This window comes from Anoplopoma fimbria, chromosome 14, assembly GCF_027596085.1.
Source record: "Anoplopoma fimbria isolate UVic2021 breed Golden Eagle Sablefish chromosome 14, Afim_UVic_2022, whole genome shotgun sequence".
Lineage (NCBI taxonomy): Eukaryota > Metazoa > Chordata > Actinopteri > Perciformes > Anoplopomatidae > Anoplopoma > Anoplopoma fimbria.
Genome location: NC_072462.1, coordinates 14,147,647 through 14,169,185, shown reverse-complemented (window position 1 = coordinate 14,169,185; position 21,539 = coordinate 14,147,647). Strand labels below are relative to the sequence as shown.

Sequence of the window (21,539 nt, the reverse complement as noted above, 5' to 3'; positions counted from 1 at the left end):
CGCTACAAATTCTAAAAACATAATGGAATATGGCCCACACATGAAACTTGCACTTAATGCTGCGTTCACACCAAAAGCGAAGCGAATATTTCGCGCGTCTAGTTTACATGTAAAGTCAATGCACAGACGCGGATATTCGCGAGTAGATGCGAACTCGAGCCTGGCGGCGCGAATCAGGTGAAATATTCGCGGGACGCTGTGTTGCGACAGCCAATCAGCGTTGAGCTTCTCCTCCTGTCACTCTGTCATCGATCGGAGCTCCGTTCACAAAACAGGCATTTTAAAAGTGATTTCCTTCTCCTCCTGCAGAGAGCTAACAAAACATGAATTCTGACTTTTTACAAACCACCATCATTATGTTGTTATTTCAGCGTCCCTTTTTGTACATTTATTGCAATTAAATCACAGTAAAATTGTTTATTTTCGGTTCATACGGCTCGAATAAATTAAAGTTGATAACATTTTCTAACAAACGTTAGTTAATTTGTTAACAACCCCAATAACTTATTTGTATAACTAGCTTAAATATACCCATCCCTTTGTCCCCCTATTCTCTCTCCCCCTCTCTGTATACAGGGCTGTGAAGGATCACCATCCTGAGTAAGAAGCAATCTCAGGCTGCTGTTTTGAAAATGAGCTGCCAACCATTTTTATAACAAAATAAATGAAAACCCATTAATGGAAAGTTGTGATGTTTTTTTCTTTAAGCATATTCAAATATCAAGCATAATGTACCTACATTTGATTGATTTTGTTAACTTTAATACACTAGAGGTGAGGCGATATACCTCACCTCTAGTGAGTGGCCCAGCCTTTTGTATATTTTTCTATATGTGGCCTATGTGGTTTCTAAGTATTACAACTTAATGGGGGACTTTGGTAGCCACATTGGTAGTATAATATAAAGAGACAGTGGTAGACAGAAATGCACGCTGAACAAGTAGATGCCATTTTACCCTTTCACCAGTCTGAACAGTGAGCAGCAGTAGGTGTTTTCTTAATTCCTGATATGTGTTTCTCCTTTTAGAATCTCTGTGCAAAAACCTACAGACAACAGAAGGAATTGTGACCATATCCTAGGCCAGTTTTTATTAGAATAATGAAAACAAAAACCCACGGGAAGCAGGACTGCTGACAGTGCTGCAGCACCCCCACACCCAGCTGGATGAGGCAGGCTATATTTGTATTTTTTGCAAGATTTATTTTATTTTTTTGTCGTGTTGCACCTCACTGTCAGCTGCAATATCTTTTTATTTTTTATTATAATCATGTTTTTTTATTTTTTATTATTATTTTCAAATTGTAGCAGCCTCCAATGTGCCACTCAATGGCGAAAGACAAAAAAATGCCCTTTCATATCTATTTTCCAACAAATTAAAACAAATTTGAGTTTTTGATGAGTTTGATGATGCAACACTGATTTTTTTTGTTAAACCTCCAACCCTGACAAATCTCTTGCAAGTTCAGAGGTGGCATCAATGCATTGGATGTACAGTAAGAAGGACAGGGTAATGATTACGTTATGGCATCATAATACACATAAGCTTTCACACACATTTCTGTGTTTTGACCATTTCATAAAGTGAAAGAAACTGGACAACTCACTTTGAAGCAATTCAGCAAAATTTGCAGTCAAAGCAAGCAATGGGATTTTCCACCAGCCAGTTACATTCAAACACCACAAGTCCACATCTCTGTATGTCAGTGGCAGCTCTTTTTGTGTTTTCTATGTTTAACAAGACTTGCCCAGGCAGGTGCTTTTCTGTCACTTGTCAAAAGGTAAAGAAAACGCTTTGATATTGCGTATTGTTGTGGCCAGAATGGCAGCATGCTCAAAAAACAGAGCAGTGCTTCCTTATGTGATGTACCCTTTGACGTTTCCCAACCAGTGGTTCACCCTATTGTTGGAACTGCAATAAATGTGCTTGGATGAAATACTTCGTTTCAGGTGTCGTGTGTCTGTGTGTGTGTATCATTGTTGAGTGCTGCTGTATGGGTGCTTAATGCATGCTACAGGACAGTGATGCAAATAGAAAGCTCTTTCAAAAGACGCCTTTTATTTGGCTGTAGAGTGTTTGTGGCTGCCCTAAAGAGATTCAACACACTTGAGGGCAATTACTGATCAAATAATCTTGCTGCTAAAAAGGACAAATAAAAAAGCTGAATAGGTGGAGAGATACAAAGTAGATAGGGGGAGCCAGAAGTACTGATTAAGTGAGAACGCCTAATGTACTGGGGTCTCGATGAGTAAATGACTCCATCATTGAATTACAACCATTACTGATCTCACAATGCATTAACACGGAGGGATTGATGGAAGCATATATACACACAGTATAATCCAGAAACACATACGTTCCAACTCCATCTTTGGCATCCTCATGTGTAACCGAGTGAGTTCAGTGTCTGGAGCTCTAATACATTATGCATCAGCCCACAACATGCCCTTGACCAGGGTGACATACATTTCACATACATTACAGATGTAATCCATTCTAATGAGCTTAGACTGTATCTAGTTGGGCACAAAATGCACAAGGGACTTACAGCACTCAAGGTAAGATAAATATCATCACGCTGCGCATATGGCTTTTGTTTAGTATAGTTTTAATTACACCACAAATATTTTGCTATAATTGTACTAGCTGATTTTATACATACTGCAGTGGAGGCTGCAGATTATATAGCAGGATGGGGAAACAGGCACGGAGGGCTTACACAATAATAATGTTGTTGTCTAGCTTGCTTCACTTAGCTTTGACTCCATCTATAGAAGTATGTTACATTTACTCTGTTGTATAAGAAGAGCAAACAATCTCCAGCCCAATTACTACAGTCATAGCGTGAGAAAGGACAGCTTCCCTTGACTGGCAACTCAGCCGATCACTCATGGATCTCGTTGTTTTATTGATTTTTTACACCCATTTGCCGAGTGTGTGTTGCATTTCTGACTGTCCTCTGTTGGATTATCATTGTTACGCAGGGAGTATAAGGCTCTTTTTCCAAAATCAAGAAAGCTGCCTCCTCACTACAACTTAATTAGCTCCAATTGACATTCTGTCAATGTTTACTAAGACCAACTTAAGATAGAGCAGTATAACTGTAAGACATATAGAGTAGAAATAGGGGTATTTGCTTGTATATTTGTTTTAACATACATAGCTGTTCATCTCTTCACTTGTAAAAAAAAAAAGGCTTTAAAGGTGAAATATAAAATGCAAAAAAAGTGCATTTACAAATAGTCCATTACTAGACTAGAGGATAGTGGTAATTACACAAATCTAAATCCAACTATTAATGCTTTCACTAGTGCACGACAGTTGTTAATATTAAGACTTTATCACTGCCATTTTTAAATCAAATGGGTTAGATGTGCATAAAGCACTTCTAGCAGGCTCCTCCAAGGACTTTTTTTCAGATCAAAAACACTGAAAAACATTCATGAAGGCAACCCTGTAGCAAAAAGAGCTGTCCTTCCTTTCTCCTCATTCTTGGTGTTTGCATCCTTTCAATTATCACAACATACAAGAGATTCAAATGCCTGTATTTCTGTCTAATCTCCACATACTCAATATGGCTTGAATTGTGGCTTTTAATTACATTTCAAACCAGTGCATAGAATTTCAAGTTCTCTCACGGTCATGCATGTTTGTGTGGACTAACCTGTGTCCTGATCACAGATCTGCTCACAGGGCTCAGTGGTCCTCTGGCCGCAGTAGTCCAGGACCCACTGTGTGGACGAATTGGTCTGATAGTAGAGGGTTAGCTTGGCTGGGTTTAGCCAATTAGAAACATCCAGGAAGCTGCCCATGCTCACCACAAAACTACTTCCTGGAAAAGAAAAAAGACAAAATTATTTTGCTTTTAAAAAACAAACAAACAGAAAAACATTGGAAAATACTTCACTTGGTATTTTTAAAGGTCCAGTGCAGAACTTATATGAACATTTATTACCTTGCAGTACATTTGAGCTCCTGCCAAACAAGTTCACAACATGCTGATAAGGATTATTGCCACCAGAAAAAGCTCTCTGTATTTCGGAGTTGTGGTGTTTGGTGTTTGTAAGACTTTTCCCATGATATATGGCACATCTGCCGGCAGGTGTGCTTGCCACATCTCTCCATTCCAAAGGAGCCCTCTCTTGAAGTATTTTCATGCTCTTTTTTATTTAAATCCTTCTTCTCAACGAAGAGTTTCTTATTTATCTAAAGCTTCAACCCCAGAAACGTTTCTTGGATGCTTCCACCATAGCTGCCGCCATACATACCGTCGCTATGATCTCTCCCACAGGGTAATTATTACTCACCCTGCCAGAGGGGGGAGACATAAAGTTCCGCAGTCCAGCTTTAAAGCCTCATTTCCTGGTCCTATTGCATAATCAATTGAGAAGTAGCTTATTCTTTTGTTTTCACTGTAATTCCAATGCCCCTCCTGACCAGGCTGAATTTAAATGAGACAATTAAGACCTATAATGTGTGTATTGATGGAATTCCCCTGGTGATCACAGTAAAGGGGCTAAAAGAGTTTCATAAGTCACTCAGTAAATGCTATGCTCAACGGCAGCGACTTAACTTTCGTTCTTACTGCTCCCGGACCAATCGTTAAACTCTGATCACTGAACAAGATTATCCTTAATTGATGCCAATGACTTTTACTTCCAATGGGAGCTTTGAGGAGATTGTGCTTCAGCCCTCTAGTGAACACAAATATTGTATACAACTATGTTGTGTCTATATTGCTGGGTCTTGGAAGCATTTGATATATAAGTGTACATTGCTGTGCCAAAATGAAAATGTACTACAACAGCCATGCTAGGATATAAAGACAGCAATTGTGAGATAAAAAAATAAAAGGATTCACTCATTTATTTAGTTCTTTTTTTAAATTTCTTTTTAAGCTAATACAGTAGCCAGCAATCAAAACGGAGTCATGGGAAAAGTTACAAGGTCAATGCTCTGCAGTAAAATACACAACTCAGAGGAGAAATACTTTACCCCACAAAGAATGCTGATAAAGTATTAATATCCCATGCCTCATTTACATATCCATTTTATATTGTTTTATTTCCTACCATTTTAGTTGTTATTTCTAACAGAATACACTACCACATGCCTCCTTGTAATACCTGAAGTCAGCGGCTTCTTTTTGTTTGACAGGAAAATCCCACAGTGTGTCAGCCTGACCAGAACAGAGCCTTACAAAAATAGACTAATGTGTTGAAGTTTTTTTTTTCTGACTACCTGGCAAACTTGACAGGAGCATTTCATTTAGACTGTATAGAATAATAGCAGGCCTGTAGTTTTGCCTTCGAGTAAATACTGCATTGCTTGTAGCCATTGTGCTGCTGCACCAACAGTATGGATTGAAGTAAAGTTGTAGTGTGTCCACCTCAGATATTGATGTGAAATTAATAAAACAATTGTCTGTATGGGTTAATATACCAGTAGGTGGTTCAAAATGTTGTGCTATAAAGGTATGCATGTCTTCTTGCTACTACACACAATAGTCATGAATTAAGTCTACAATTTATTAAAATAAGTGGCCAATCATAGACGCCCACTCCCTGAGAAAACAGTATCCAAGTATCCAGTACCACCAAAATGCCAAAAAGGCCAAAGTACACATGCATTCTCCAGATTGGATCCCTAAAAGCATCTCCCAAGTCAGGCTGACCAAAGGTGAGTATAACAAGGCCATTTCCTGCAGCACTGCAGTTAGTGAACAGAACTGCCAGTAGCCCTCATTTGCTGAGAGAGTGGAAAAATCTAATGTTGTCAGCTCTCACAGTGAGGAGGCAATTGTTAGATTATGGGTTGGTATCCCTGAGACCTGTGAAGAAACCCCTCCTGAGCAGTAAGAACATCGCTTATTGCTGGCAATTTTGCTGTGCATATTGTGAATTGAGTGCAGAAGACTGGGGGAAAATGATTTTGTGAGATTAAATCCCTTTCAACTGCTTTGGGAACATATGTGGAAAAGAAAGCATCGCGCATCTGTGGCAATGGATAATCATCTAAACATCTATTATTTGTTTATCTATCAAACATCCACTTACACTGACTGACATCTTATTATTATCTAATTATTTATGCTATTGTAATTGCTGCATTATCTTGTTTTTTTCTGTTATCTTAACATTGTTCAACATATAGTTATGGCAACTGAGACACATGATAAGATGCATAACTAACTACGTCTTAATAAATTATGCATTTGTCCATTTGTTTAATTTTATCACCACCTTTGGACTGAAATTGAAGTTATTTATAACCCCCCGCTGACTATTTTATGGCACAAAACAATAATCTTTCCTTCCTAGGCTTCATTTTAAATAAGTAATTTTAACTTAATTTGTAAAAGACTCCCATTCTTTTACAAATTAAGACTATTAAGAATAATAACTTTTAACTTCAATAACCTCGAAGAGCGATTTTGTTTTCCACGGATGTTTGATTTAGCAGTGTTAGTCATGACGTTGACTGAACTGTTGTGCTATTCTCCCTTCCTCTGTGTCCATTTCTATACAACTACATATTAGATTATGTGCTGTGTTGTTTGTGTTTCTCATCTGCTGTTTTGTCTCCCCTACTCACCACTGTTGAGTTTACTGACCTCATCACTTGTCTCCTCCAATAACTCATGAATTCCCTGTATAAAGAGAGTAGTCTACAGTTGGCAGCACACACGTCTTGTGTGTCAGATAAAGTTGCATTGTAGCCATACCGCGCAGCATTATAGTCTTTATTCCCGTCTGCCTGCTCCTGTCCTGACATAACTCATATTTATACTTGGCTTGCCAGTTTGGATTTGCTTTGATTGTTTATCTGTTGGATTTGTTAGTTTGTTTGCTCTGATTCCCTGCCTGCTTCCAACTGTATGCCTGCCAGACTAATGAGTTAAGCCGCCCTTTTATCACATCTGCTCTGCCTCAGGTGTCTGCTTTAAGTATCTGAGTCCAATCCCAGTACATGCAAGTTTGCAGAAGAACAACAAAACTAAAAGTAAAAAAAAAATTAAAAAAAGATTACGAAATAAATGCTTTATGGAACACACAACATACGGATGATTTTCCTGTTCTTAGAGCCTTACATGGAGTGGGGCTAACATGTTAAGATTGTCCCGAGAGTGGCACTAAAGCAAAGGCCATGGGGTCCTCAAACTGTAAATAATTAATTCTCTAGTGATCATGACTACCCATGGAACATATAAGCCAAACTCCATCCATTGATTTTATATCTGTTGTTAAAAGTTGAAAATTTAGCCAGTCAGAGGTCAGCTTAAGGAGCATCCAAACTTTTGAGAAAAATCTTGTGTATGAGTAGAAAGTCTGCCTTGATAGCAATGGTAGACCAAAGGTGAGAAGGTCAGAAAAAAAACAATCAATAATTATTCTACAGTGACTACGCATATTGGCATTAAACTTCTCGTTGACTCTTGTAGTTGTAATGATATCTTGCAATAGACTACAGTTTAGTTTACTCCAAACCTCTGACTTTTTTCTGTGAGACTAGTTCATACAAGTATTCCAAGTTGGATTCACCAAACTCTGTTAACTGCAATGAAGAGCAGTTGTAGAGAGCTCATTTCAGACTGATAAATACCACCTGATTTCATCCTAAGAAAAACGGAAGCACCTAACATTGCCCTATTTGTTGGCAAGGTTAAAAAAAAAGTTGCATATCCAGAAATCCTGCTGTTAGAAATCAGTAGAGAGAAGATAACAAGTTGTCAGGGGATGTGACAAATATGGAGATATTAGACAAGAAAGTATCATAGCCTATAGAAGGTGTTGTTACACTGTCAGATGTTATAATGATCCTGGCAAGAAACCTGCAAGGCCTTGAGACAGCTGTGTGGATTGAGAAAATCATATTTAAAAGTAGCTGTGCCAATGGCAATACAAAAATGAATTTGCTTTAGACGTATGTTTTATTTTAGTAAATTGGAACAATTGGATTTAGAGTTGCTAATTGAGAAATTATCAGATTGAAAAAATGTTTTTGTGTGGAGAAAACCAGAATATTCATACATGACTCATAAAACAGGTCTTAATCTACCATGAATTATCTACATAAGAAAAAACTCAAAGTGCGAGAAAATTGGTGAATGCCACAAATTATCTTCCATCACTCGTACATGCCACTTAAGAATTAATCTATTTGTACGAGTGGTTCTTGCAAGAAGCCAAATGTCATTATGATTTTAAAGAATCCAATGACACTGTGTGTGAAGTGAACTGCAATGTGATTGGTTTTGGGAAAACTGGTAGGGGGAAAACCAACATCCTCCCCTGATAAAGAAATTCCACCCAGCACAAACAACTGAAGCCACTGAACACTAAAATTCCTTTATAGTATATTGGCATAAAAATGATTTTGTCCAGGTGTCCATCATACATTTAATCACAGAGTAAACTCTACAAGTTGGAGTTTTGTGTACTGTTCCACTTCTATTGTGTGTCCATGTGCACACAGATTGAGGGTGTGTGGGCGGACTAGAAATGAGGCCCCGGCGGCAAGAGCACCTGATCGACTGATATGTGAATGCTTTCAGAGATATGGCAATCATTAGTTAAATTGCCTCAGCTCCTCACTCCCGCTAACTTTGCTTAACTCCTTGCACATTTTCCATATTGGCCTCACTTACCTCCCAGCAAGGTTTATACTGTGGTATCTTGCCAATACACGGACCCAATTTACAATTTTCCCAAAGCAAAGAGGGATTTAAAACAGTGGGACGACTCTCTAAGCAGTTGTCTAGACTTTTATACTGGATTATCCTGAAATGGCATTTATTTTGAAAATATGTTGTGCGCAGTCTCAATGTTGGAATGTAAAAAAAAAAAAACAGAAGACAGAATTATCACTTCTTTTTTTTTTCAAAGAAGTTTAAGAAAGAAGTTTAGTCTGGTAGCTTCAAAACGTTTTGCATGTATGTCATATAAAGCTTGTTATACAGCACAAATAAACCTTGGGGTACTTATGTTTGTTTCTACTGAAACGGTAGAATAGGTTAGTATATCAGTTCTTGCAGTTACATGTAATGAAGTCTTCACACTGAATACTCCCTATGCAAAAAAAAGAAGAAAAAAAAAACATTTAAATTTTGAGCACAATGCTCTTCTTCAGTCTGATGGCTCCAAATGTCATTTGGTTGTTTGTGGTGACAATAAATCATTTTTTCTTTTCCATTTGGAGCTTTCAGTGTGTGGACTTTGTTGTCCTGATTTCTGCTCATCTTTTGGTTCAAGCACAAAATGTACCTTTTGGTCGGATAGATGTGCGTCTTTTGTACTTTATCAGACGTGCAGAAGGGGCCCTGACACTGGAATACATTAAAATTTAGAACCACAAATCACGGTAGAGGGGGGTGGAGATTTTACTGCAAGCCATGTGTAGATAGAAACAGTGGAAGCATGCAGAGCTGTCCCTGGTCCATTAGCTGTTCCTCCTAACAACAAAACTATGCCAAATGCATAGTATATTTCACCACTCAATAACAGCGTGTGTATGTGGACAGTCATCCCTGCAGTATGCTGCTTGAAAGACAACTGTATCCAAATAAGGCTGGGAGAAAATAATGAAACAAAGGTGTACTTGATCGATAATGGTTATTATGATAACATGCTCCACAAATCTATATCCTTTTTTTTAGCTTCCAACACAAAGCTCAGCATTGCCCGAGGTTGAAGTACAGTATCTCCTCCTACAATTTTTTGATGGTGTACCACAAAAGTGATAAGCAATTTCAGTCTTCCAACTGAGTTTAGTGGGTGTCTTGTTGGTGATCAGACTTTTACCCTTTCCCTTTTTACTTTTATTTTTATTTTTATATCTTATAGTTTCAATTAAGAGTGCAATAAAAACAACAACTGTGCAATGACGCTAAACACGAAAAAAACTGACTGTTTTGTACATTGCTTTAGTTGAATATTCAGCCAAGTTAAAATGAATGTCTTGCACTTACCATCTGCAACAAAATGCTCAGGCACATGGAGTGTAACCTTGACGGTGAGAGGGCAGGAATCCTGCGTAGCATAGACAATGGCAATGACACATGTGCTGATGGTAATCAACGTCAGGGTGACCTTATTCAGAGGACTGTGTGGGTGGCCTAGAGGAAGTGAAAGAGAAAAAGGTGAACAGTTTGTCACAAGCCCTTTTGATTTTTATCAGGGTCTCAAACACTTGACCGTATTTAAGCCTCCCTGACAGGAAGTACTTTCCCATACAGGGGACGTAAAACACACATAACACAAACCTCAAACTAAATCATCCACTTTAGCATTCATTGTTGAAAATGCAGCCTCTGAGTCTCCATGAATCCTTGAAAATGTAGTTAATTGTACTTCTGATATACCAATCTAATGCAGGTTCAAGTAAGGCCGGAAATTGAAAGGGATGACTTAGAATACCGCTTTTGCAGAGCAGCCCAGAATTTTGCATGATGTATGATCTTATTGCCACTGACAGGGTTATAGATTGGTTGTTTTGGTTGCCCTTTGGCTCTGTCAGGGATCCCATTTCCAAGCCAGATATAGAGAATGAAATTAGCCGCTTAACCTCTGTCTAGTGATATTTATCATGGGAGAGAAGTCTGCATGTTGGAAGGAAGCTTTCTGGAACGTGCGAGGGATGTGGCAGTGATAGCGCTGGTTTGGGCCTTATTCACCAACCGTTCTGAAGAAGAAATTTCTTCTTAAAACCCACTTAAGCAGATTTGAAGATGCTTTCTTGATTTTTTTCTTTCTCTTAGGCAAGAACTTAATCTATACACACTCAAGAGCTAACTTACACACATTTGAATGCTGACAAGTTTGCACAAAATAATGTGTTATTACATTTTCTACAAATATAGATACTATTAAACTAAACTATAAGAATATAGGATTTAGATTACAATTATAACTTAATCAATTTCTAGTATGTTAAAAAAAAATCTAAATTTTACAAAGCACTATGATCTTAAAAAATAAATAAACTACACTACAAATTCCACACTGGATGTTTAACAGCATCATATGCATATTTTTGTATCATTTCATATCCACCACTGACACTACAAAATATGAAAGCTCGTTTGTCGTTCCCCTCCTGCAGAAGTACCACCACTATATTTTGAAATGTTTTTGTTTTTTTTACATTGGGCGTCCAGTCCTCCGCCCTCTTTACGACTTTTGTCTGGGGGTTTCAGTTTCTGTGTGTGCACACAGCCCAACTGTCTCATGCCCTTCATTGGTGGTGCATTTACCTATGCTAAATAGACTCAACTGGCATGCACTTTAAATTCACAAGTCATTTGGTATCACCATTATTACATTACATTACATTACAGTCATTTAGCAGACGCTTTTATCCAAAGCGACTTACAGGAAGTGTATTCAACATAGGTATTCAAGAGAACCTTGACCATCATTATAGGGACAAAGGTCCGAACAATTCAGCGGTAAAGGAACAGGACAGGAATCTGACGCAGACATTTCTTTGTATCTTTCTCAATTACACATTTTAGAAAAAAACAAAGCCCACTGTTCGAACTAGATTTTAACAGTTAAAACATAACATACACATTGTCTCAGAATCTGCAGGCTTCACAAAATGTGGTGCTCAGTGTGCACCATGCACTATGCAGGTTTGTTGGAAAAGTCAATAGTAATAGTAGGCTTTTTCTTGTTTTCCTGTTTTCAGCAGTGGAACTCAGGTGTTGCAAATTCCTGCGTTGGTTAAGTGATGTATATTGGACAAATGTCCCCCTCGCTGATGCAGTAATGTTACTAGATCAGAGTGTACCTCAGAAAAACAGAGCCGATACAGATGGTGCAAATTGAATTGAAAAAACACCCCATTCTAGGAACAATTTTAATCAGTAACCCCCTGTGACAGGAGAGTCCAGTGAATCCCATCAGAAGTTTGGAAGTACTGAAATGCAGCCCAATGTCAACACCAGGGAGACAAAGTTAGGATAATGAGTCCCGCCATACTGAATCGCATGTCTACCCCAGTCACAGTGTTGTGAGGGGACAGGAACAGCAGCTGTCTGCGGTGAAAGTGGCAGAGTAGCTAATCCCTTTGGTGTGTGGGTGGTGTCACTGGGCTCGTGAAGGGGTCCCTCAATTACTGTAAAAGCCTACTGAGTAGACAAAAGCATGTACACTCACAATGGCAAACACTTACTTTATGGCTACAAACCAAATGTCTATGCGTCATTCCATCACAGAAACACTAAACAAATACATAAATGCATGTAAATCAACAAGTTAATAGAACACAAAGGGCAACACCAAAGCATAACATCTTAGATTAATGTCTCCCTTCTATTTATGTCCCTCTTCCCATCTTCCAGAGAAAAAACAATCTTTTTACATGGGCTGTAACTTGAAAACAGATTACGGTCATGGGTTTTATGGCTTTCCCAGTCCTGAGCCTGCATGCTTTTATAACAAAATCCAAGACCCCATTTACAAAGAGCTGGGAGATAAGATTTGTCCAAACTATCAGCTCAGATAGTTCTAAGTTCTTAGATAGATATTCCGGTTCTTAGATAGATCTTCCGGCCATTAACTCACATACACACAAATCCACCATGTTTTCACTATCACATATCACTATGTGGGAAGGGAAGTTAAAATCATGCTTCCCATCAAAGTAATGTGACTCAACTTTGCTGATCACTGAGCTTCCATTTACATCAGCTCATATATCTGCTTTGAGTGTCATTGAGCTGTGCCATGGAACAGCACTTTAAACCCCACAGGGAATGTGCTTGACTCCTTCCTACTTCCAGCTACGCTGACGATTCCAGAAAGGTCTAGCCTCATTTCACTCAGCTATAGGCTCATATTCAACCAGGGTAGGGTTTGAATGCATTTGTTTTCAAAATGTTTTATTGTATTCTATTCTCTTTTTACTTTATTGCCTTCTCAGCAGTATGCAGTGAATAAGAAGCTCCCCCCTGCACAAGTTAATGTGTTTAAAATGTAACACATTTATAACAATATACAAAGACTTATATCTGATTTTGTCTTACCTTTGCTGCGCCTTCGTCCTCTGTGCTGCTCTGTGTAGAACTTAATTTGGCTGTCTTCTTCAGGTTCTGATCCTGATTCTCCTTGAGGACCAAACACACCTCCAGGTGCTGGCAGTAAGAAGATAAGAGGAGAAAAATGGAAATACATTTGAGAAGAATGAATCAATCAAATTATTTTAGGATACAACAATACATGCCAACTATTTATCAGCAAGTTAAAAATGTATTGAAATTGTTCAAAACAGGTTAGTCATGATAACTGTGATTATGGCACTTCAAAGTTATAAAAGGGAATCAATTGTAAGGTCAATTAAATTAAATTCTATTCAAAGTCAATTTAATTTGAATGCTAACCATTCAGGACACTTAATTCCTTAATTCACTCTATAGACTAAAAGAAAATAATATATAATATATATATATATATATAATTATTATTATAATTAAATACACCTGTGTGCAGAACATTCTCCTTGGTTTAGTTGTTCAATTTTGCATGCATTTACGTTGAGGGAAATACAGTATTTATTACAGATCACAAAGGATGACACATTTGTCTCATTCAAGTCTCAATACAAGTAATTTTCCTTTTCTAGAACCTTAAGTATTTGTCCCCTAAATTACAAATCCTTATTATGAGATCTTAGATAAAGATATTTGTAAATGGTTCATAATTAACGTTACTAAACTCCTTCATGAAGAAACTTCAACTTGTACTGAACTGTTGAATGCAGTATTTCATCCTTCACCTGTAATTATGGGTTAGCATTATATATTCTGCTCTTAATCGCAACAATTTTGATCTTTCCAACAGGGGATCTTCTGTTGTATTTGGAAGCATATTTTACCTCTTGTACCATTTATTTTGTGTTCTCCAGGGATCAACTCTAGGTCCTATAAAGTACTTTTACTTAGATTCCCCCTGGGTTACATTAAACATGAACACATCATCTGTTACCTCCAATATGCTGAATATACTCTGCTTAACTGAAATTAAATGACAAGGTCACTGGCCTCACATTAAAGCCTGTGTTTTCGATTATTTTATCAAACTTTGATTGCAAGCTTTTTTGTTTCCAATTGGTCCCCAGAATTCAATTTGCTTTCTTTGACCTTTTTCTTTGATGGCCAATAAATTAAGATCATAGACCTTTGTCTGGTTAAATGCTAAGGTTAGAGGATGGGGAAAGGGTATTGATCTTAACTTTACTGACTAATTTGGAATGTTCATATGTAGTGCTGAAACAAAAAAACTAAAAGAACAAACAAAAACATTCTTGATCCAATCTAAATGTGGTTGCTAATCACCACCCAAATGTTGCTATATCCAACATCTATTGAGCAAGTAAGAAATTCAACCTCTCTACACACTTTCCCAGTCCCTCCTTGTCTGATCTGTTGGCCACTGTTGGTAATTTGTCCATCGCTACCAATTCTCTGGAGCTTAATTTGGTAATAAAATTGGGTCACATCCCCAGAGTGTGTGCATGTTTGTTTTCGAGTAAGTGTGAGAGCAAGACCGAGGCTGTGAGAGTTAAGAAGCTTTGTTTACTGCGCTGCCACTTCGACACAAAAACACACATCCGAATGCACAGGGGCTGCCACAAAGTGATAATTTTAAGGGTTTTATAAAGTGGTAAACCACTGATGGATGAATAAGTAATCTAAAATAACCTAAAAAATGTGTGGATGGCTTTGAACTGCATTCTAAGTCTGATATAAGCAGTTCACCAAATATATTCTGTTAAATATTTGTATTACTGTATATCACATAACACATTTTTCAACATTGCTATAAAAAAGTAATTTAGCCAAAGTCACACCATGAAGACATTTTATGCCAATTAATCTGATTTCTTCATGGTTGCACATATGTTTTGCTTGTATAATCCCCTGGATCACAGTGATTACGCTTCCTAATCTCCCCGAGTGGAAAGGGGATAATGGACAGAAAGAAAATCAATGCTTTTCTGTTCTGAGCATCTGAGAAGAAATGCTTCACCTGATGGCCGCAAATTCAAACAAGGATGCCTGGAGAAACAAAAGTACAATACGGTTGTGGTGTACTGTGTCAATACGGTGATCCATATCAAGAGGCTCATACATATTTACTGTTCTCTAAGAGGCAGAAGCTTTACCCCCACAGGGGTAATTATAGATCATAGTTAAACGTCTAAGTGCTGTCAGATGGTAGTTGTGTCCTTCATGCTACATGTTTGGAATAATGCAGTGCATTAAGAGTAAAATTATAATTAAAAAAATTGCACGCACATATGGTGATGATTATTTTCTTGCAAGGTTCAAGTCAGACCACAGCCTGCATCTATCACGTCTTTACTAGAAGTACAATTTTCGACACAAGTAAATGATAAAAGTAAAATCCTTCACTTCAACTCACAGATCCATAGATGTCTGCTGAGGTGAGAAGGAATCCCCCCCCCCAAAGAGAGACTACACATGTCAACAATATATAAACTCTCTTTTTTCATTGTTTACGCCATGTGAAGGACTGAGTGTATAGCTTTGAAAGCATGAAATTGTTTATGTTATATAATTTAACCTGACCCCATGTCTCTTGATAAATGTGTCCCAGTCTTCACACTCTGCAATGAACGCTTTTACTCCTACTGTTAGTTGGCTCTCTGGAGCCTTCCTAAAGAAATACTTTACCCACACCCTGTGTTGCCTTGAGTTCTAGAATAACCTGTGGTTCTCACATTCCTCCACAGTGAAGTCAAGATCAAAAAACAGAGAAGTGTTGATGAATTGAAATAAATGCGAGCCACGTTTCCCATCAGCAAAACTATCTCAAAACTTCCCTTCACAAACTCCCGTACAAGTGGTGCAGTATAACACAAGTCTCATTTATCCAGTCAAATGCACAGTACTTCCCAAACACTTAAAAATTTGCAACACTTTCGCATGAAAGGGTCTCACGCTTGTCCAGGCGCACTACTCTTCTGTGCAGTTCACAAGTGTTAAATAGGTTTGAGCATAGATACATGTGTTTGAAAAGTACTGAGCATACATCTGCATAAATGAGGCTTTGAGGCATGCTAGAATTTCTTTTTTTTTAAATGTTACGTTCTTCAAGAATTTAAGGTAACACAGGATCATTAATTGATATACAAATGGTCATTTTGTGGTTGAAATATTCCTATCAGCAATTTGTACTGCTAGTTGTCTGATAAATATTGACAGCGTGCTCTTTTTTGTATAGCCCTCTCTCACATAAGCTTATCACAACATACTTTCAAAGATCTAATCCAGTCACAAATGTTACACATGAGAGGGCAAAAGTAACAAAGACTGGGTGCTAAAATATAATAACCTTTTTTTCTGAAAATTAATGGATGGTAGAGCACATTTGATCAAATAACTGATAATGCTGTGTTGAAACTGGGTTGGAGGAGAGCACAATTATCTAATGGTTGAGAAGAACATCAGATGACAATATAAAATTTCAGATCTTAAAGTCAGGAACTAACAGGCAACCAATATAAGAGATAACGTTTGCTTTGGTTCAAGTAAACCCAAGCTGCTGAGTCCTGGAACACTTGCAGATTGGATCAATGATTCCTTACTAATGCAAGACAGTACTGCAGACAGCAGACTATGAAGACATGGGTGAGTTTATCAGGGTCAAAACTAAATATAAACTTACTAAGCTGGTACTCTCACGAAGAGACAAATACACAAATAACAAAAACGTTTTTTTAGCTTTTAGCTAAGGACACTCTTGAAATACAGGAAGGTATAAGTGCCCACCTTAACTTCTATGTCATACCGTACCTTTCTTATTAAAATGAGTTACTGTCAGTGATAGAGCATCAAATTCTCTCTTCCTTGTTCAATGGAAACAGTCATAATTCCTGTGCAACTGCGGTGCAATGCAGGTAAAATTCCCTCCTTTACTCACTTCATAAACATTATGTAACAGCGCATTAAAATTTGCCTGAACCATAAAGATTTTAGACATGATTAAAAGTTCTATTAAGTCGGAGTAAAAAGTGCTTGCAGAAAGCTTTAGCTATTCTTTTGGTCGGGTGCACTTATACAGGTCGAGAGTTGAGTTGGCATCTGAGTGCGAGAGTCGGTATTTGGAGAGCGGAGCCAAGGCAATGTGGTGTAAAATTGGTTCTGAATATATGCGACGTGTTCGTACATGCCCGAAAGGTGGTGGATGGAGATGGGGACAAACCAAGGAAGAGAGACAGAAACAGAGTCATATAAATATATATCTTAAAAAAGGAGCACAGTGACACATTCACAGATCAGCCTACACATAATAGTTGCTCACCTTTAAAAAAAGTATAACTTTAAACATCTCACGTAAAGGTTTAATTTATTGTAAAACTTGTAGACTTTTGGGATGTTTGTGTTATGACTGGTTAAGATGCTTCTGGTGTGATCTAAACATTCCAGCTGTGTAAATCTCAACTCTCACAAGAACCATCTTTGTGATTCATGCAGTATTCACATTTGACTTGGACCTTGAAGAACTCTGAGAGGGGGAATAACTTGATTTTGATTAAAAAAGACAAATCCCTTACGCTGTGAAAGTGATAAAATTGTCGTTTTGTGAAGTTCAAAACATTACTGATTGACAAAACCAGGTTAGAGAAATATTCAGTCTCTATATTTACTAATGCTAAAAGTCTTGGGTTTGGCTGTGATTAAATAAATAGCCTGTTTTCACTCCCAAGTCGTCAAATAGGGCAGCTTGGTCAAATTATGCCGCTCTACGAGGGCATATACGTATTATAAAGAGTGACAAAGTCTGTGTAGGGAGCATAAATGTATAAAGAGAACTGGATACAGCATTGGAGGCGGGGCCCTGTTCATTCCATATGAGTTGCTCAGTGGCACATTAAGCAAAAATGGTACGACTGCCGTGTATAAAATGATCTGTATCTTCTGGCAATTCTCCTAATATGTGGAGCCTATCGAGGAAGCACTATGCTAAGGTAAATAACTGTGGATTGGCTATTCGTGAATTTTAGGACATAATAGTTCAAAAGAAGGCTTTTTAAGCGTTCCACTGATTTATAGACGTCACTATCCCAATGTTAGTTTATGGTAAAAAGTTTTTTTGGCATCATGCGATGGACCAGAAAGTTGTAATTCCACGGTTTGGCTATTACAAACATTGGCTTAAAGCTTGTAGTTCTTCCAGGGAAGAACGTTGTGGAAGATAAATGGGTAAAAAAACACAGGTCTTTCATCCAGAAGACCACTGTTTGTGTTTGTGTGAAATCAAGAATTAAAATACTTAAAATAATTCAACATTGTGAACAGGGAAGGATAATGTAGAGCAACATAGACTACAGAGAAGGGCCACTGACCAAAATGCCGTTTTTATAAATTTGGTGGGAGAACGTGTTGACATAATTGTGCAGATGACATTTTCAGTTTGGCAATAAAACTTACTTTTGGCTATTTTCCTTATCACAACACCCTAAAAAAGGCCCTTTATGAAATTAGGACTGGCCAAAACATATTCACTTTGCAAACACATTCTCCACTTTGAAAGTCTTAGACACTAAAAAGTCTCCACCAATATAGAAATAAACTACTATAATCTACACACAGTAGATGCACGTGGGCCATGTACTACTTAAACTCCCGACCAGATTAATTCACATAAAAGCAGAGCACAAATTAGCCTTCCATTAAATTTGCACTTTAAATAAGTGTCAGATTAGCGTTTGATTTACTAAAGCATGAGCTCATGTCATAATCTAAGATTTAGACAGCCTTCTAGCTGCTTTCTAGGAGTGATCATGTTGTAATGGTGAAATAAGATTATTCATTACATTCAGTGTGTCTGAAATTTTGAGCATAGAAATCTATAAAAGTTTTGTGAAGTCTGATTAGTTGGAATAAATCCATGAACTTCTGAGGTGAAGTAAAAGAGACGGAATGACGGAGGAAATATGAACAAAATAAAGAAACGGTGACCTTAATGAATAAACAAGAGAGAGCAATTGTCATTGTGCATTAGCAGCAGCTCAGTGAACATTAAAATCTATTTCGTGTTTTATAACTACACAGCCACAACTCTCTGTATCCTCTTTGTTTGGAATCATAAAAGGTTCAGATGTTGCCATCTCTTTTTCTGTCTGTGCAGCAGTTGTTCTTTTGTTTTCGAACAAGTTTTTGTAATGTGTTTTCCTTTTGTCTGCTGGCATGCAGATTTGAACAAAAAGTTGGCCAATTATATTTCAAACCCTTATTTTAATCTTCTAGGTTTCTGCATTCTTGGAAATTTGCAGAGACACCTAGAAGTAAACCTAGAAATATAAAGTTAACAATACATTTCTGTCATGTGCGTGATCTTTCTGAACATAAAGGACAGAGTAACGTTTCACTGATCACACATAAGGTGCATTGACAGATACTGTATGTGTGTGAGCGTGTGATTCAGATTACAGGTGAATTGTGTTACCAAGCTAGGGCATAGGTTTGATAAATAACAACACACAACACACACACACACACACACACACACACACACACACACACACACACACACACACACACACACACACACACACACACACACACACACACACACACACACACATTCTTTCATTCTTTTTCACAATGTTTCTTCTTCTTTCATTAATTTTCTTTTGTGGTGATCTTGCTTTTCTCTCCGTCAGCCGAACAAAGTTCCATAAAACCATCAACTCCCAAAACACTAAGGCTTGACTCTAGTCAGTACTACAAACTCCAATTACTGGGGCATACCTATCTCGCTTTCACAGTTCCGCTCACAGTCCTGAAGTCCATAAGTTGATTTGTGCTCTAGTTCTTTTTTCACATTTGAGTAGATTTGTCAATCTACTTTGCCTCCATCGGTTTAATTACAATAGTGCATTTAATCACAAACACTACATTTCCGTGCTTAAAATAAATATCCTTAATCAACAGTTAAAAATGTGCTATAATTACTTCTTAACCCTTTGGAATGGTGCAATACTTTCTTGGAAATATACAATATTCACTTCATGCTCCTCACAGTCAGCATTTGATAAGGCAAAGACACCCGTTATCATCATTAACATTCCTCCTCAAGGATGACAACAGCGTGTTTTTCTGTGCGAAAAATGTATTATGCTCTCAGACTATATAACACCTCACCTCAGAGTGTTGTTCTGGATACAAATTAAAAATGCAGACAGAAAGGAGGGCGTATTGGTTAGTCACAGAAAGGATCGGATAGAGGTTTCACTGTGCCTTCATTTTGAAATAAAGCAGGTTATTTCAATCCACGTGCAAAAAATAAGAAAATTAAGATGAAACTTAAAATAAAATTTTGAGATTTAGCAGACAATTATTAATTAAGCAAGTCTGTTTTTTTCAAATGCATATATATTTTATATATATACACATATACATAGAGAGAGAGAGAGATATATATAAAAAATAAATAATATAGAGTATGAATGAGAGAGCAAGACGATTGCGATAACTTCAAATACACACATTATCATGATCTCATTTTGTGAGTAGGGAGACTTGATTTACACTCTTGAAATTTGAAGATATAGACGGAATGATCTTGAGTAAAAAAAATAAGTTAGTGGCACATCTACATTATACTGTTATTATAATAAACATATCAGTAATACACCTGTCAATGGATTTGTTTCTCAGACATAGAGTCCATACCATATTTACTGATCAAGGTTGGTTCTCGCACATTTTTGGTAAATTTGGATACTACCAATGTAAACGGGAACAGTAGTTTTTTTACAGTTATTATATTCAGGATAAATGTATTTACAGACAAACAAGAAGCAAAACAAACAAGCATAACTATACACCCACTATGTGTACCTATATATACACATAGTGTGTAAATGATGTACTGGGTGCCTGTCTGATTGGCAACGGTACAGGCGTGCCAGTGTTATGGCAGTGCAAAGAAGGCTGAAATTAATAGTGTATGCATATAAATTATATATACAGGTTAGCTACAGAACAGCACCAACTGAGTTGAAATGCCATTCAGGGCACCCAGTCTTTCAGCAAAACTCTTCAGCTTGGCAGATGTCTGTCGACACAGGTGCTTGAACCTGAATTTGAAGGGCAGCCTGGTAATCATTAAGTATTATGGATATACAGTACATCACATGATTGTGTTGCCTTCTCGAGTGCCTTTATGAATGTGGCTTATTAGACAGACTTCATGTCAACCCGAGCAATCCTACCTGCCAAACAATATTTCTAAACCTTTAAAAATAAAAAGGTTAAGTGTAGCTTTTCCAGGATAACACCCATATCATTATACAGCCATGTGAATCAATATAAGTGTGTGAAGGTTGTGAGAGGAAAAAAATCTTTCACAGGTCAGCTTGTGTCTGTGTGAAAAAAAAAAAGACAGCATGGGAGGAAAATATTTCAAAAAGGGAGTAGCATGTCGGATTTTGAGTCTGCCGTTATGTATGTCGACAGGTAGCTTGTGCATTCAGATGCTCTTGTGTTCATAAATACTATATGTGCAT

At 37.5% G+C, this 21,539-nt stretch overlaps 1 protein-coding gene across 1 annotated transcript in view; it reads right to left on the bottom strand.

Moving 5' to 3' along the window:
• LOC129102063 (astrotactin-2-like) overlaps positions 1–21,539 on the bottom strand; it is a 238,733-nt gene that overhangs the window by 117,844 nt on the left and 99,350 nt on the right. Inside the window, 3 exon segments of the mRNA XM_054612005.1 lie at positions 3,664–3,831; positions 9,967–10,113; positions 13,027–13,134. Coding sequence (XP_054467980.1) covers positions 3,664–3,831; positions 9,967–10,113; positions 13,027–13,134 — 423 coding nt within the window.